Source organism: Ciona intestinalis, unplaced genomic scaffold (genome assembly GCF_000224145.3).
Source record: "Ciona intestinalis unplaced genomic scaffold, KH HT001153.1, whole genome shotgun sequence".
In the NCBI taxonomy this organism is placed as follows: Eukaryota; Metazoa; Chordata; class Ascidiacea; order Phlebobranchia; family Cionidae; genus Ciona; species Ciona intestinalis.
Window position 1 is genome coordinate 1 of NW_004191474.1, and position 16,508 is coordinate 16,508.

The 16,508-nt window shown below is 32.8% G+C and overlaps 3 protein-coding genes across 3 annotated transcripts; all 3 read left to right on the top strand.

Annotated features, from left to right (window-relative positions):
• The first annotated feature begins 6 nt into the window (after positions 1 to 6).
• On the top strand, positions 7 to 4,322 carry LOC100180950 (kelch-like protein 12). Its single transcript, XM_009863682.3, has 8 exons — positions 7 to 70; positions 300 to 420; positions 595 to 748; positions 803 to 1,020; positions 1,134 to 1,286; positions 1,478 to 1,607; positions 2,450 to 2,543; positions 4,186 to 4,322. Exons 2-7 carry the CDS (start codon positions 406 to 408, stop codon positions 2,530 to 2,532), a joined length of 753 nt encoding a protein of 250 aa, XP_009861984.2. The 5' UTR covers positions 7 to 70; positions 300 to 405; the 3' UTR covers positions 2,533 to 2,543; positions 4,186 to 4,322.
• On the top strand, positions 3,447 to 7,605 carry LOC104266738 (kelch-like protein 12). Its single transcript, XM_009863683.3, has 7 exons — positions 3,447 to 3,452; positions 4,186 to 4,366; positions 4,623 to 4,766; positions 5,360 to 5,527; positions 6,082 to 6,214; positions 6,794 to 6,933; positions 7,168 to 7,605. The coding sequence occupies exons 1-6, from the start codon at positions 3,447 to 3,449 to the stop codon at positions 6,909 to 6,911; spliced, it is 750 nt and encodes a 249-aa protein (XP_009861985.2). The 3' UTR covers positions 6,912 to 6,933; positions 7,168 to 7,605.
• Positions 7,606 to 8,342: 737 nt separating this feature from the next.
• LOC100183306 (atlastin-2) lies at positions 8,343 to 16,426 on the top strand. The gene is made up of 11 exons (XM_002127557.3): positions 8,343 to 8,665; positions 9,157 to 9,288; positions 9,621 to 9,776; positions 10,639 to 10,695; positions 11,539 to 11,695; positions 12,263 to 12,337; positions 12,691 to 12,875; positions 13,514 to 13,585; positions 14,134 to 14,261; positions 14,734 to 15,037; positions 15,518 to 16,426. The coding sequence occupies exons 1-11, from the start codon at positions 8,408 to 8,410 to the stop codon at positions 15,614 to 15,616; spliced, it is 1,623 nt and encodes a 540-aa protein (XP_002127593.1). The 5' UTR covers positions 8,343 to 8,407; the 3' UTR covers positions 15,617 to 16,426.
• Positions 16,427 to 16,508: the final 82 nt, after the last annotated feature.

The window sequence follows — 16,508 nt, forward strand, 5'->3', positions numbered from 1 at the left end:
CTACAAATGATGAACACCTGATACAATACAAAGGCGATCATGAAGGACGTGTACTTACAAAGTTAAACAGGTAACGTTCATCGAAATTACTTTATTATTTCATAAGTTTACAGCAGTTTCATTTAGGGTTATTAATAAAAACACAACATAATATATCGAAATAATATAAATAAGAAAATATGTATAATGTTTGGATTAAGTTTGTTATATGTAATAGCTATGCAGTATGCATATTTAGCATGCTTTATTTCCTGTATTGCACAAAGTACAACAGTTTATTGTGACAAGATAATTTTCAGGTTACGTAAAAGAAAAGTGTTTACTGATGTCACGTTCAAATTAGATGATGGAGAAGTTTCAGCTCAGAAAAGTATTCTTGCTGGATATTCTGATTATTATGAGAAAATGTTCACGTCTGGGGTAATGTACCAATTGATATTTATTGTGACAATTCTCTTCATAAATGTTAATCTGTTAAAGTAGATTCTGTTAAATTAGTTTAATTATATCATTTGCATGTTGTAGACCTCATATAAATAAATTTTGTTTAAAAATAATTTATAATTGCTACGTATTCTGTTACTTTGGTTTCAGTTCAAGGAAGGTTTTAATGAAGATATTGAAGTAAAGGGGATGAAGGCTTCAATATTAGATTTGTTGTTCACTTTCATTTACTTACAAGTGATCGATATAAGCGATAAAACTGTTTGCCAACTTTATGAGGCTTCAGATTACTTGCAGTTTAATGGTAATATCTGTATTTGCTTAAGTTTATCAATCTTTCTAAAACATATGTTTCTAGATGTGAAGGGATATTGTGTTAGCTTCTTCAATGATGCACTTGCTGTTGGGAACTGTTTAAGTTTCCGTTCCTTTGCACAAAGATACCAGCTTCTGGAATTGGTGGAAAAATGTGACAAATTCATTGTTGACCACTTAGAGTTGGTTTCCAAAGAATTGAAATTCATGGATTTATCCTTAGATGAAGCTGAATCTCTGATTGCATTGAAACAGAAACAGGTAGAAATTTAAATGCTTGATTTTTATATTGGATTAGTGAAAAGTGACCTTGTTTGAATTGTTGATCATATCAGTAATTGTTTTGTGCAAAATACTTTTTCTACAATTTGCAGGATTCTGGCCGAGATTCGATTTTCAGGACCATCTTGAATTGGATCAAACACGACTTTAAACAACGCCAGCAATTCATTGAACGATTGTTTCAACTGATTGATGTCAAGAAACTATCAACTGCATTCCTTGAAGAGATTGTTAAAAAATCTGAGGTATATTAAATTAGACTGATTATTATTAGTTTTGCAATAGTTTTATTATGTATAAAACACCTTTTTCAGTCTAATTTGACTTTAATATTTTTGTAAGCCTAACAAACTTGTTGTTAATACCATAGAGTTAGCATTACATTATGTTTAATACTGACACTGGTTTAATTGTCGCTTGTTTATATTTCTTGTAGAAATGGATTAAAAGAACAGATTATTTTCTTGACATTCTCAACCCAGAATATGTCGCTCGTCTTGAAAAAAATCAACTGCCTTTACCAGGTGGTGCTGCGGCACAAGGTGGTACTAGACTAGCTAGAGAAGGTAATTTATAATATTTCTATTAATGCTGTGGCATAAAGTAAAACTAGATTGGTTACAGGACACAGTACCCTCTATAGTGACACATATTGTTTATACTCATTGTTTACTTTCTTTTATATAAAACTTGGTTTGGTGACTTTTATAATCTCATGGATCTGAAGCAGTTATATTAAACTGTAGCGATCACATATTTCTGGTTACACATAATACCAATGGGTCAGCTTATGTATCAACCAGAACCAAGTATAGATAATATAACGTCGTTTAACTCTATGGTTGGTATATTGGAGATATGAGACAAGAAATGTCTTCAAATCCAGTGCCGCAGCACAGTTGGTTAGCACGCCTGCTTTAAAGCCAGAGGTAATGGTTTCAAGGCTCGTCGTTATTTGCATTGTGCGCCTATGTGTCCTTGGGAAAGACACTAAGGAGTTGTCCAAAGTATCGGCCACACATAAAAAAATTAAAAAATCCCCCCCAAAAAATAATAGCCCACAAAGTAACATACATGGTAACTCGTAAGCTGGCACGAGGTGTATGAACATTCGTGTGATAACGACTGTCATTTTCCAGCCACGCGAGGATAAAAGAAGTTTCATTCATTCATACATTCATTCATCATTTATTCATTCAAATCAATTGTACATTTCCACATAACCTGTAGTGCTGGACAAGCTCCTATTCCTTTTGTATGCACCTAGTTTAGAACACATTGTGTTTGAATTAGAATCTGTTTCTTTATTGTATACTAAATTGCAGCTTAGTTAAATATTGTCTGCATTTTTGTAGTAATCATTTTAATATCAATATTGAGTCATAATTCTACTTTTATTTCACTATAGATGAAACATTCGAGTTCATGATTGTAGGTGGTAGAACACAAGGAAACTTGTTCAAATTTATGACGTTGTTGGGAAACATTTGAGAGAAATAAAGGTTGGTTGTTCAAGTGTTTTATATTTTGTATTACTTCACATCAGGATTGTAAAAGTTGTAAATCCGGACGGTGATCGTTTAATTTTATTGAAAATCCGGACGTATTATGTTTTACATGCGTCTGTCACCCAAGCTACCAAATCTTGTTATAAAGCGTATTACTGACTATCCCCACAGTCAAGTGCGGGCGCCTGTGCGATAGAAACGGTTGTTAAAGCTGCGATTTAATGTTTTATGTTCGTCGCGTGTTCGTAATTATCAGCTAACGTAATCGCTCAAGTAACAAACATTGCCTTGTTGCAATTTGGACATTTTGTGCTTAATTGTTACGTCACATGTCTTATTGCAACATAACTATGACGTTTCATTACGTAACAATCGGGAGGAATGGGCCCACTGGCCCTGCCCAACGAACCACGAGATTGAAACATCTTGTATGAGCGTCACATGTTTATGCTCTGCGACCGCGTAGGAAATAAAGGAAGACGCATGTGGTAGCATACATTCCACACATAACAAACGAAGCAATCGTTGTGAATTTATTCTCGTGAAAAGTGACGTAATGGAACTCTGGTTCTCGTGCGGTGCCAACAAACGATGTTTTTCGGCTTCTGTCCAAGCTCGGCCGGGACGATACTTTGTAATAATATATTACAATTTGCGTTGGTTCCAATTTACTGATAGCGTCGCTCCTCGCTCTAATATTTCCACCGATTAAAATTCACATAAACGCAATTTACCTGCATTTAAAGTTAAACTATTCTTGGTTGCTGACTTAAAATTATATCGGGAATAAAACAATTATACGAAATATAGTAGCACATAAACCACAATTGTTTTCTAAAATTTTAATACTTTATCAAAGGCATTACGACGTAATCATCGTTACATTTTTAATCCACGATGAACGTGCGTAAAACTTTTCTTTTGTTTCTGCCGATTTGTTACGTCGTTTTAATAAATGTAATATCATTTTAAATTCACCACATAAAGGTTCCATGTGACATGATTTGTGTCAAAATTAGTATAGTAGGTGTTAGGAAAATGCATTTTTTTTAATGTTTGGACGAACCGTTCCGTCATTTTAGCTATTCGCGGTGTTCTCGCAGGGTAACCGATGTGGTTAAAATATAGCGCATGTTTATGTCGTCAATAATTACTTAACTAAGAAACCAAAGAGTATATTGTTGGCCGGACGTAAGAAAGTTGATTTTAATATAAATAGGATTTATTTCTATTAAAAAAATCCGGACGTTTTTCGACGATCCGGACGGTGACATTATCACTGAAAAAGGGGTATTTTTACAATCCTGCTTCACATAGTGCTCCAATCATGGAGATTTTTATGTTATGGATTTTTATATTGTTAAAACATGTCACTTATAAACATGAATAATAGGCAGTTTAACACCAATAACTGTTTAGCTGCCACAGAGTGTTTGATGTTGTGTATTATTCCTCCTAGGGACCCACTTTAAATAATTTCAAATCCAATATTTTAAATTTGGTTTCACCATTGTAGATAAATGGGCTGTACAGATTTTTTGCCAAAAAACTACCTGGTGATTTTAGAAACTTCATAATCATGACTCGTGAATATGACCTATCATGAGTCAGCTAATGATGTCATTTTTATCCACAGTCAACCTTGTATGAAAGGTGGGGTTCAACCAGTGTGAAGATAAACAACCATGTTTATACGGCTGGTGGTGATGATTCCAACTTTGTCGAATGTTTAAGTTTAATCCAAGTTGATGTTGGTTGGAACGAGGTGGCATCTATGAAGGAACAACGATGGCATGCAGCATCTGCTGTGTTGAATGGTTGGTTCCTTATTATGTTTAACAATATATTGGTAGAAAATTATTGTAGAAAAAATGTTTACAATATTATTAACCCCTGCTTGTGTATTTGTGTTAACAGTATATTGGGGTGGGCTAATTTACTTACTTGCTTAAGTCTGAACCTTTAAGCTTTTATTCTTTACCAAACACATGAAGTAGTTTATGTTTCTCATTAGTAGTGAATATTGTGGTATTAGAACTAATAATTTTATAATTGTAATATGTTTTGTTACAGATCAAATGTGTCTAGCAGGAGGATGTGATGGTGGTATTAATGCATCATCATTAGTTGAATTATACATTCCACTGGTGAATACATGGACAAACATTGCTCCAATGCAAACTAAACGATATGATCATGCTCTTGTTTCTTATAAAGGTTGGTATAATAAATATAAATGTAATAATAAAGTGGGTTGAATATGACAGTAGAACGGGCTCAAACTACACAAAAATAACCATAATGATTCTTAAGCACATCGAATCAAAAATATTTAAAGTTGAAGAAAGAAAAGCATCTAAACGACATCAACATAAGCAAGCTTTCTCTTAATTAAATTTGTTTGTGAGGAGTAATTTTTAAATTAATAATTAGTAATTTTAAAATAATAAAGCTGCTGTAATATTTGAAAATGATTTTTGATAAATGTTTGCTCGATTTAATGTTTCTTGTTTACTTTTTTTTTCTTGATGACGTCATTAGCACTCGGCGAACCTCTGAGCTCTTGCGACTTCTGTAAATTCCTTCCTCCTTGACACTGTTCAATGTAAACCATTGTAAATTTCATATTTATTTATTCTTCTCCACATAATTTGTATTAGACTGGTTTATCAAATACAGTTTATTCATATTTTATAAAATACATTAAAAACTTTCACTAATTTGTTAAACAAAAGGTAGAGATATTGTTGATCCTTAGTTTGATTATTATGAAACAATTACTATTATTTTTAAACATAACTCTTGTACAGGTCGCTTGTACTCGTTTGGTGGAAGGGATGAGGGTTTTGTATTAAATCTTTTAAATTCAATGGAAAGTTTTGATCCAAGAGAAGGGAAATGGAAATCACTAAAATCAATGAATAAGAAAAGATCTGGATTCTGTGGTGTTGTTTACAATGATGAGATTTATGCCATTGGTTCGTTGTTTATTTTATATATAAACTCTAAATTAGTTTGTTTTGTTAAATTACCTGAATTTACACATTTCTTTACAATATTATATTTTTATAACATAAACCGCAATATTGAAGGTATATCATGGCAGGTATTGTTACTTGTTAAAGCGAGTAGTATATGTTAGAAAAAACAAGAAAATATTTAGAAATTCTTTGCAAGTTAAAAATTATCAAACCTGATTTAACGGAATAGTAGACATGTTAGGTTTATCTGGATTATTTTTGTCTCATTGTGTGTTATTTAACGTTATTTATTACAAAATATTTAAACATGGATGATTAGATTGTATGTTTAAACAACAAGAAATGTAAAACACATTGCATAATAATATACCTGAAAAAAAATGATTTGAATTTAGAAATTGTTTTGCATTTTAAAACCAACTGCACACTTCAAGTCACCAAACTCAAACTGCAAGAAACCAATGTTAATTTTTTAGCAAATAAATTTAAACTACACAATAACATTTAACAATATAATTACTCTATACTCTGTTTGTATAATGTTTATTAAGGTGGTCATGCTTTGAAAAGTGTCGAGCGATATAACATACGAACCAACACTTGGACCAATGTTAGCAGCTTAAACCACGTGCGATTTGGTTCTTGTGCTTGTGTTGTGAATGGGAAGATATACGTCATTGGAGGGTAAGTGGTTCTAAAGGTTATGAAGTGGTTAGTTGTGAATACTAGAAAAAATGATATGACAAATCTTTAAATTGGTTAACGTTGTTGCATTTGTATTATTAGAAATTTGTATTTTAATTTTGTTAAAAAACTTATGGATTTACTCAAAACAATATGCTGATATAAGCAGTGGTGTATTAGAAGATTAGATGTCATGCCCCTACCTTTTTATTCATTGTTTACCTTATCATACTACCTGGTTGATCAGTGTATTTTCATTATTATACCAGTAGCTTGTTTATCAACAAGTAATACAGCATTTGCATCCCACTTTTACAATTCCCCAGACAATAATACTTTATTTACCTATTATTTTGTCACAACATCAGTCTATTGTCCGATAACAGTCTGTGATACATTTGTTATTCAATACACAATGCTATTAAAAAATATGTTTTATTTTAAATTTGATCATTTTTATTGGTAATTTCATGTTTGTTTATCCTCCTGTAAATTTATGCAAATAATAAAACCAGCGTATATTACTCTGATGAATTTTAGTTAAATAACACCAGCCCTACCTTAACATTATCTTCTTAGCACTGGTGACAATGAATCAAAAACAACAATTGAGGCTTATGATGGAACAATCAATGAATGGAAGATTGAAACCAACATAGAGATATCAAGATGGGGTGCATCAGTTGTAGCTTTGTAGACAATGAAAATCTTCAAGAAAACTGAGATGGTATTCTCGGCTACCGACTAAACTAGTCGATCGGAGTAACTATTGGTTACCGCGGTTATTTGGTCGGCCGACTAAAATTTAGTCGGTGGTTTTTCACATTTAGCCGACCGACTATGTTTCTGTGCATTACTTATTACAGAAGTTAGTCGGTCAAAATCTACCGACTAAAAAAGGAAAATCGAATTTGGGCGGCAACTAGTTTAGTCGATAGCTGAGAATGCAATCCCTGTTTGTGTATTTCATGATTTGTTTTGATAAATATTCCATCAATAGTTTTGTAAACCACATGAGCCACTGTTCACATTGCAGAAATACTTTGAAACTTCATAAATTTAGGTTTGTAATAATTAATGAAAAATTCTTCATAACATAAAAGCACTTGAGATTGTATTTAATTACTTCAACCTATATTATATAATTATGCAACTAGTACTTTTGATACTCCAATTTATTAATTTATATTTCTATATTTTCACCTAAATTTTTCAATCCATTCTTAGTGATTTTTCACTTGTAACTGTTAATAAATGATTGCCATTAATTTTGTCTTTGCTGTTTTCGTCACCATTTATTTGTCTTCGCTGTTTGTTTTCTTTTAATTGTCGGTGATCAACGGCCCCATTTTCCGCAAGAAAAAAACTTTTATCGTCGATGGTGACGTAAATTGACAGCGATATGCATAAGAGACGCGACGTAATTAATAAACGATAGGATTTTATAAGAAAAGGCTTGGTACAGTGTCCTCAGATTTAGCTCATAAGGACTATAAGAGCATTAATTATATATATATTTTAGTTGCCTTTGGGCAAAATATAAATAAATAAATAAAAAACGATTGGATTTTTTTACTTTTATATACTCTCTACTACCACTATGTGTACGGTTTTATATTTATGTATAAGGTTTTATATTTCTATGTCCGTCTATTGTTCCTGAGATTTTTAAAAGTAAATGCAGCGCGTTTATTTTGTTTTTTTTAACGTGTCAGTATTTTTACTCAGAAGTTTAGCGTGACGACTGTGGTGCTATATTTGCTATCAATATTAAAACGCTGTTTTATTTTACGTAACACGCCGGCTGGTAGTTGTAAATTGAAGTTTTTTTAAAATAGAGCAAATATTAAAAAAACCTTAATGGCTTAGTCAAATTACTGTCGATATACAGTCTTAATTAATCTTTGCTCCAATATTTGAACCTGTGTTTTATTGTTATGTATTCAACTTAAAAAGAGCTAAAATAATATTTTTTTTTATAATTTATAATACAGTATATATATGTATGTATATAAAGCCAAAAACTATATTATATAACATAGACCTAAGGAATATTATTTACCGAAATTGCAACTGAAATACTGGCCTGTATATAATATTAAAAAATATGTTATCTTATTTGAAAAAATATTTTTTTTCCTGGTTTCCACAGACACAGTCATAAAGAAATTTTATTTAAAAACCAAAAACGAAATGGCAACTGAGGTTTCACAACAACTTGAAACTGAGACTGAAGTCACAGAAGTTGACAGAAACGCAGACCAACCAATACCTATAGTTGTGGTTGATGACGACCATCGATTCTGCTTGGACGAGGAAGCTATTTCATCTATTTTGCTCAAGAATGACGTTATGAATCTTCCCGTGGCTGTTATTTCAGTAGCTGGTGCTTTCCGTAAAGGAAAATCGTTTTTGCTCAACTTTTTCCTGAGATATCTGACAAATTATGGGGTAAATCAAAGTTTTTTGGTGTTTATATATTAGGCTATATATATATTCCACATGGGTGAGGATAAGTAGCCTATACTGGTTGTTAATGTACCTTGAAACCTCATGCAAACTTATAAAGTGCACCCCAGTTCATTTATGTAATTAGCATTTTATTATCTCTTTATTCTGAATGCTCTCGTATGATTTAAATAAACTGCTAAATGTTTTTGTAATAAGGAAATACCCCATCTTAAGTAACTTATTCATTAAGGTGTGTGTATATATATATATTAAACCTTATACGTATTACGTATGTCGAATTTATAAATATTTCATACAAATATAAATATATATATATATATATTCCTTTTTGGGTGTTATCTCATTTAATGTAATATTCCTATTTTAATCCCTTAATTAGAATCTTAATATAGCCTATATACATCTACCATTTTATATATAAATATATATATATATAAATAAAAACAAAACAAAATATATAATCCCCACAGATGGAGAATTGGCTTGGTGACTCCGATGAATTATTATCTGGTTTTTCATGGAGAGGGGGGTCAGATCGAGATACAACTGGAATACTTATGTGGAGTAAAGTGTTCAAAATATCCATCAGTGAAGGGCATGAGGTAAGGGGTGGTGTGGCATTAAGGGGTGGTGTGGTCGTTATTTGATCTATTTTGTAAAAAAAATCCAGGGCTTGTGAAACTTAATTGTAAGGGAAAATTGGAATTTTTCAAAGTATAAATTATATTTGAAGGATTAAAATACTTTTTCAATTGGAAAATCTAGAAGTTGCTGATGTGTATCCAACTATCCCTGCCTCCCCTGCATTTTCGAAAGTTACTGCCTATCTACATGACATGTTGACATCTGTTGCAGTTTTTAGCATAATTTTTGTCTTTATTCTACACTATATATAATAGGCTAATATGTAAAAATATATATATGTTGCCGACAGATAGCAGTTGTTCTTGTTGATACACAAGGAGCGTTTGATTCTTCTTCAACAGTCAAAGATTGCGCAACAATATTTGCCCTCAGCACCATGACAAGTTCCGTGCAAGTTTATAACATTTCACAAAATATCCAAGAAGATGACCTGCAACATTTGGAGGTATAATGTATTTATATCTAGCCTATGGCTATGCCTTATATTTATGTTTTTGAAATTGAAGAAAGCTTACGCTAAAAAGTTAAAGTCTGGTAAGGTTTTTAGGTCTGGAAATTCAAGGAAACTGGAAGGTAAAGCTGCCACAAAGCTTCCCTAAAGTAAAAGACGCAGCTTTTTCGAGCTGCCCTACTAAGTCAAGCTCTCAGAGTGTTTCTGACTTGATATTCCAAATTGTAAATCTAAGGGTTTTATAATACAATTTAAGTTTGACTTAAATTAGAAGTAGGTTTTATACTGCAGTGTAGGTATAATCTTTTAAAAAATGTGTCGTGTAAAATCTGTTGCCCAAAGCTGCTATAACTGTAGGAGTAGCAGTTTGTATTTTTCTAAATATTAAAGAATCAAAAATGTACAATTAGATATCTAGGGGCTGTCACAACCCCTGCAAAATTGTCAGGATAAGCTTTAAAGCTTACATATTCTGCCTGTTATAAATCAGCACCATTGATATTCCTTTAACCTTGTAGTTCATGCTCCAAGTTAGTCAACAATGTAACAATGGATCAAGTTTGTTGTCAATGATTAAGCTTATGTCACAGTTACGTGTGTTCATATCATGGCTGCCTGTTCTGTTTATTCTGGGATTTGCGCAATACAAGCTTTATGTGGTTCTTATGTAATAACTTTTCTATTCTATATAGGGGTTACCCATTGCATGTTGTAATGTTTTTGTTTATAAATAAAATTCCCAATCAAAGTATTTTAGTACCCAAAAATCTGTATTATATATCATATTTATATATTATATAAATAGTAGAATAGAAATATTAATGAAACTTATTATTGAAACGAAATATTTCTACAGCTTTTTACAGAATATGGAAGATTGGCGATGGAAGAATCTTCCGAAAAACCTTTCCAGGTTTGAGACTTTGTAATTGTAACAAATGTATGTTTTTATATATATATATATACATATATATATATACATATATATTGTGTTTATTGTTCTGTTGCTATACTAGATAACTGGTGGAGTTAAAATGACATAATGTATCATACCCTACAGTCCAACGCCATAAATGCCATGTTTAATCAATTTTTGCCAAAATATAAGTTTGCATTTATAAAATACAGTTACAGTCATATTAATCAAACATAGGAAACCTCATTGATTAATGTGGTGAATGCAATATATTTTGACTCTGCTTGTTTGTATAGACCCCAAACAGCAGGTCAAAATCTGGGGTGACATTGTTAAAAAAATACAGTTACACTCATAGTTGTCAAACTTAGGCAACCTCATTGATTAATGTGGTGAATGCAATATATTTTGGTTCTGCTTGTTTGTATAGACACCTAACAGCAGGGTAAAATCTGGGGTGACATTGTTAAAATACAGTTACACTCATAGTTGTCAAACATAGGGAACCTCATTGATTAATGTGGTGAATGCAATATACTTTGGCTCTGCTTGTTTGTATGGACACCTAACAGCAGGATAAAATCTGAGGTGACATTGTTAAAATGCAGTTACACTCATAGTTGTCAAACATAGGGAACCTCATTGATTAATGTTGTGAATGCAATATACTTTAGCTCTGCTTGTTTGTATAGACAACTAACAGCAGGTAAAATCTGTTTTATGCCCAAAACATATAATGTCACCCCTGTTCCAACAATTGGGGTGATATGTTACCCAAGACACCCCTAAGCTACCCCTATATTGGTTTATACTTATCTCATGTCAATAAATATATTCCAGTCCCTCCAATTCCTTGTTCGTGACTGGAGTTACCCTTATGAATATACGTATGGGTACGAAGGGGGGAGGAAACTATTGGATAAACGACTTGAACTTACTGAACAACAGCATGAGGAATTACAAAGAGTTCGAACCCATATTCGGTCGTGTTTTACAGGTGATTGCTTTGGTGTAACTTAACATGATTTGTATTTAATATATAACTGGCTGTGATTTGTAATTTGACTACACTGGGTTCAAAGCTCAATGATGCCAGCATTGTGGGCGCGTGTTCTTGGGCAAGACAATTATTACGATCGTGTATTTCATACCTATATATATATAGGACTGGCATATGTAATGAATTGTAATTCGAGTAGACTGAGTTCAAAGCTCAATGATGCTAGTGTTTAGGCGTGTATTCTTGAGCAAGACAGTTATTTCTCCAGCCCAGAGGTTACTAATCACCCACAAAATACCATATTTGGCCATTTGTAAGTCGGAACACCGCATACAAAGTCAGCTCTTAGGTGTACAATTATACACTGTGCCTAATATCACAAACTACGCAGTAGAACACTTTATTTATTATTATTATAACTATTTTTTATAAATATAACTTATTTAACTAAGCTGAGCTGCCACATTAGGATAAATAATTGATTAAGACGGACTGATTTATAACTTCAATACTTATATTATGTGTAGTAACCATTAATAATATTAAACTATATTTATTTGAAAGATCTGGATTGTTTCTTGATGCCTCACCCTGGACTATCTGTCGCAACCAACCCACATTTTAATGGAGCTTTAAAAGGTTTGTTAATTATTGTAATTATCGTTCGCTAGAAGTTTGATTTCATAATTACATGGGCTGATGGGCGGACATGTCATCTTCCCAGAATTCAAATTACAGTTTTGAATGACTTGGATATAGTTACATATATGTACTTGTACAGCTCATGTTCCATGTAATTAAACACACTGCTAAGTTCATAATAAGGACTTTCATTCCTTATTTCTTTATGATTTTCATTCCTTAAAATTCAACCAAAAATTGTGTTTAAAATACATAAATTCTTCATTAAATATTGTACATTTATTGATATATTTATATTTGCTCCTTTTTTAGAAAAAATGTGCAACAATATTGCTTTTTTCTATCACCAGATATTACTGACGATTTCAAAACTCATCTTAGTTGCCTTGCCCCTCTACTGTTGTCGCCCGATAAATTAAAAACAAAGAAAATCAACGGGACAGAAGTAACAGCAGCTGAGCTTGTGGAATATTATCGGGCTTATATTAAAATATACGATGGAGAGGAACTACCTGAACCTAAAACTATGTTGCAAGTAAGATGTGTTTAATATTATATAAGAGGTTCCTAACTGCTTTGTGGTCCCCCTTTATACCGAGATATGGAAAGCCCTTTGTCTCAGTGTTGACACAGTCAGACTAACTATTATTTCTGCCTGAACCTAAAATGTTGCAACTTGCAAGTAAGATGTGTTTGTCATGGTATATGGGTAACTATGGGGAAGGCCAGGGTGACATTTACCTTATTTTTTGTAACATGCGTAAAATTATATGTTATTATCAAAAATAAGTCTACAGATTTTGGGTGCATAGACCAATATGTCTTAAGTGTCAACACAATATTGGTAAAACAGGGTGACATCCTGTGTTTTAGAACCTTGGTTTTAAGCCTTAACAGCTTTTTTCCTGCTGTTAGGTGTCTATACAACCAAGCACAGTTTGTCTTGTACTCCCAGTGTAAAAACCTCTATGTTAAACATTTGATATTTTGATATGTAAAGTTTTTTAGGATATTATATACTGATGCAGTTCAAAATTAACTATTGCTTAGATTTAGGAGTATATTATGCACTAATTTATTATTCATTATATTTCATTTTAATTGACCAATTTTTCACTAAATTACAAATTTTTGTGAATTAATCAATTTTAACAAAATAATGATTGATTCCAGGCTACTGCTGAAGCAAATAATCTTTCTGCTGTTTCTAAAGCTAAAGATGTTTACATCAACTTAATGGAACAAGTATGTAACATTACATCTAACTCTCTATATCTTATATAAGCTAAGCTGATGTACAGCAAATTCAATTTTAAACATAAATGTAAAACAGCAAACACTTAATTTTCATATCTTTCTATTAAAATAACTTGTTGGATTTTTTTTGTTTGTTCACCTATTTTCTAGTATTTAATCCTGACTGTTTTTCGTTACAAAAATCGTCAAACTTCATGAGCACTAAATCCGGGCCAAATTCACAGAATTTATTACAGTTACAATCAGTGGCGCAGCCAGAAAAAACATAAGGAGGGGTTTTAATCAAAAAATTGTCAAAATATATATTTTTTTTGGGGGGGGGTTTAAAAGAGGGGGGGTCGCGACACCCTAAACCCCCCTGGCTGCGCCACTGGTTACAATAGTATACACAATAACGTTGATTCATTTGGTCCAGGCCGCAGGGGATGCAAGCCTACAATGGGAATTTTGCATTTTCTTAAACTAATAGATGTAAAGTTACCAAATAGTTAGTCGCTACACAACGGCTTGTACACATAATTATAATTATCGTCCAGACATGCGGAGGTGACCAACCGTTCCTCAACCCCAACCTACTTGAGGATAAACACCAGGAACATAAACAAACTTCACTCGATAGTTTTGATGCCTCAAGGAAAATGGGGGGTGCAGAGTTTAGTTTAAAGTAAGTTGAATGGATGTTACTTGTTCTTATGTGGTGGTATAACCAGGGTTAAAACACATAGAGTAGGCTATACTATTTTACACATCTTTTGTTACCTTGTATGTAACTTTTGGTAACGGTTTTAACTTTTTACGTCTTGTGCTATGTATGTAACTTTGGTGTTTTTTTGTTCTTTATCTGAGATGTATTTTATTCTATTTGTTTGAACCCAGTATTTTTTAGTAATGGGGCCGGTGCAGGTGGTGCTCTAACTATAACTGTCGTTATTGGCATATGTATCTATTTGCTCCAACCCAGGTCACTAATGGGTTGTCTGAATTGTCAGCCATATAGAAACAATTACCCACAAAATTACAAGTGTATGTAACCACCATATACCATATACAATATAAACGGTCAATTGTGTGGTTATGTTATTAACCCTAATAACATAATCATATAAATAAATAATTACCAAACATTAATTCCCCAGATACCGTGAACAACTTGAAACTGCAATACAAGAATCATTCGATAATTTTGTAAAAAGCAACGACGCTAAAAACGTGTTTCGTTACGCACGTACACCGGCCGTATTCTTTGCGTTTGGTGCAATTAGTTACATTCTGTCTGGGCTGTTTGGATTCATATACCTCACTTCAATTGCTACCGTGTTCTCACTCATCTGTATGAGTATGTTAGTAGCACTTGTTGTATGGGCTTATGTCAGGTATACCGGTGATCATATCGCTATCGGACAATCTTTGGAAGTTGCCGCCGATTTTATCTGGGATTCAGTGAGTTATTAAACTGTTGTAACTTGTTCTAATGTTTTATGTCAGTTTTTTAAATGGGTTTTATATAAGGGATAAATCTCTGCTTTGTGTATTTTAAAGACCAAAAGATGTGAGTTATAAAACTGTTTGTATTTTTACATGGCTAGAAACCTAAAGCGTGGCACGATATGCGAACTTAGATTTAAGCCAGAGTTGGCTCATTACCCCGACACCCAGGATGCTACTACTTATCAGTGATAACTGAGTTTGGTATACACCTCATGCCAGCTTACGAGTTACCACAAATGTAACTTTGTGGTTGATTGTACTTTCTGTATTGACCATTGACCATTAGTACAACCCATTAGTGACTACTCGGTTGAAACAATTACCGTTTAAGTGTTTTGCCCAAGGATACATACACCCACAATGGTAAAAATGCAAAAAGGGGCAAAATATGGAAAGTTAATAACATTGTTTTAATATTTTTATGTTTTTCAGTTCATGGAGAAACTTTATGAAACCATTGTTAAACCAGGGACAACTCATATAAGAGATGAAGCAATCAAACAAATGACAAATAAAATTAAAACGAACTAAATTATTCCATCTGCCACAATCTTGTCCAAGTTGTATAGCGCGCTGGGGTGAGATGGTCCAGGTTTTCAAAAAAATTTACCGAATTCCCCCCCAAAAAATTATGGAATTGTATAACTGTATTCCCACATTGTTAATTGTTACAGCACGGTTAGAAAATATTGGGTATTATGTGTTAATGATGTCCCATCTTACCCCAACCTACTATATATTGTTTGGGCTACGTTGTGTTATGTAGCCGTTATATTGGTGTGTGCGGGTAATTGTAAGAGCCTTTTCAATATCTCAATTTGTTGTGTATCATGGACATGTAATTTACCTTATGTCTCATAAATCACTGTGCAGCAAAATACTATACTTAAAATCAGTGGCGCAGCCAGGGGGGTTCAGGGGCTCGCAACCTCCCCTTTCAAACCCCCAAAAAATTAATAAAAAAAATTTTGATTAAAACCCCCCCTTATTTTTTCTGGCTGCGCCACTGCTTACAATGCCGTTGTAAAAACTTGGGTGTAAATTTTGGCCAACAAAAACCGTGTGCAAGATTAAGGAGACAATTAATTTTTGCTTAAAATAATTCTTCATGCCAGTTTGTATATTTATTGTTAAAGTAATTGATGTTGTAACACTCCACCTGGTAAGGTTACTGTTGTGGCTTTTATTCAAGGTACGAACAAAGTTACTTGCAGTGTTTACTGTCGTTGTAAGAACGGATTCCCAGAATATTCCATTTGGTTCAAATTTTATTTAAGCTCACTTTTCATGGTGTTTGTTCAAAATTTGTAAAGTAAATACATGAATTGTGAGATCTATTAATATTGTAACTTGTTATGTTATTTGTAAATGGCTCAGGGCGAGATTAAATGCAGTTTATTTGCCAAAGCGTGGCGGGCAACGA

Excerpts from the sequence above, each read along its gene's own strand:
- LOC100180950 (XM_009863682.3), top strand. Across the intron at positions 1,021-1,133 it reads TTGCATTGAAACAGAAACAG|GATTCTGGCCGAGATTCGAT; the intron begins GTAGAAATTTAA and ends TACAATTTGCAG. Across the intron at positions 1,608-2,449 it reads TACTAGACTAGCTAGAGAAG|ATGAAACATTCGAGTTCATG; the intron begins GTAATTTATAAT and ends ATTTCACTATAG.
- LOC104266738 (XM_009863683.3), top strand. Across the intron at positions 4,367-4,622 it reads AGCATCTGCTGTGTTGAATG|ATCAAATGTGTCTAGCAGGA; the intron begins GTTGGTTCCTTA and ends GTTTTGTTACAG. Across the intron at positions 6,215-6,793 it reads AAGATATACGTCATTGGAGG|CACTGGTGACAATGAATCAA; the intron begins GTAAGTGGTTCT and ends TTATCTTCTTAG.
- LOC100183306 (XM_002127557.3), top strand. The coding sequence starts at position 8,408 with ATGGCAACTGAGGTTTCACAACAACTTGAAACTGAGACTGAAGTCACA. Across the intron at positions 8,666-9,156 it reads GATATCTGACAAATTATGGG|ATGGAGAATTGGCTTGGTGA; the intron begins GTAAATCAAAGT and ends TAATCCCCACAG. Across the intron at positions 12,876-13,513 it reads AACCTAAAACTATGTTGCAA|GCTACTGCTGAAGCAAATAA; the intron begins GTAAGATGTGTT and ends GATTGATTCCAG.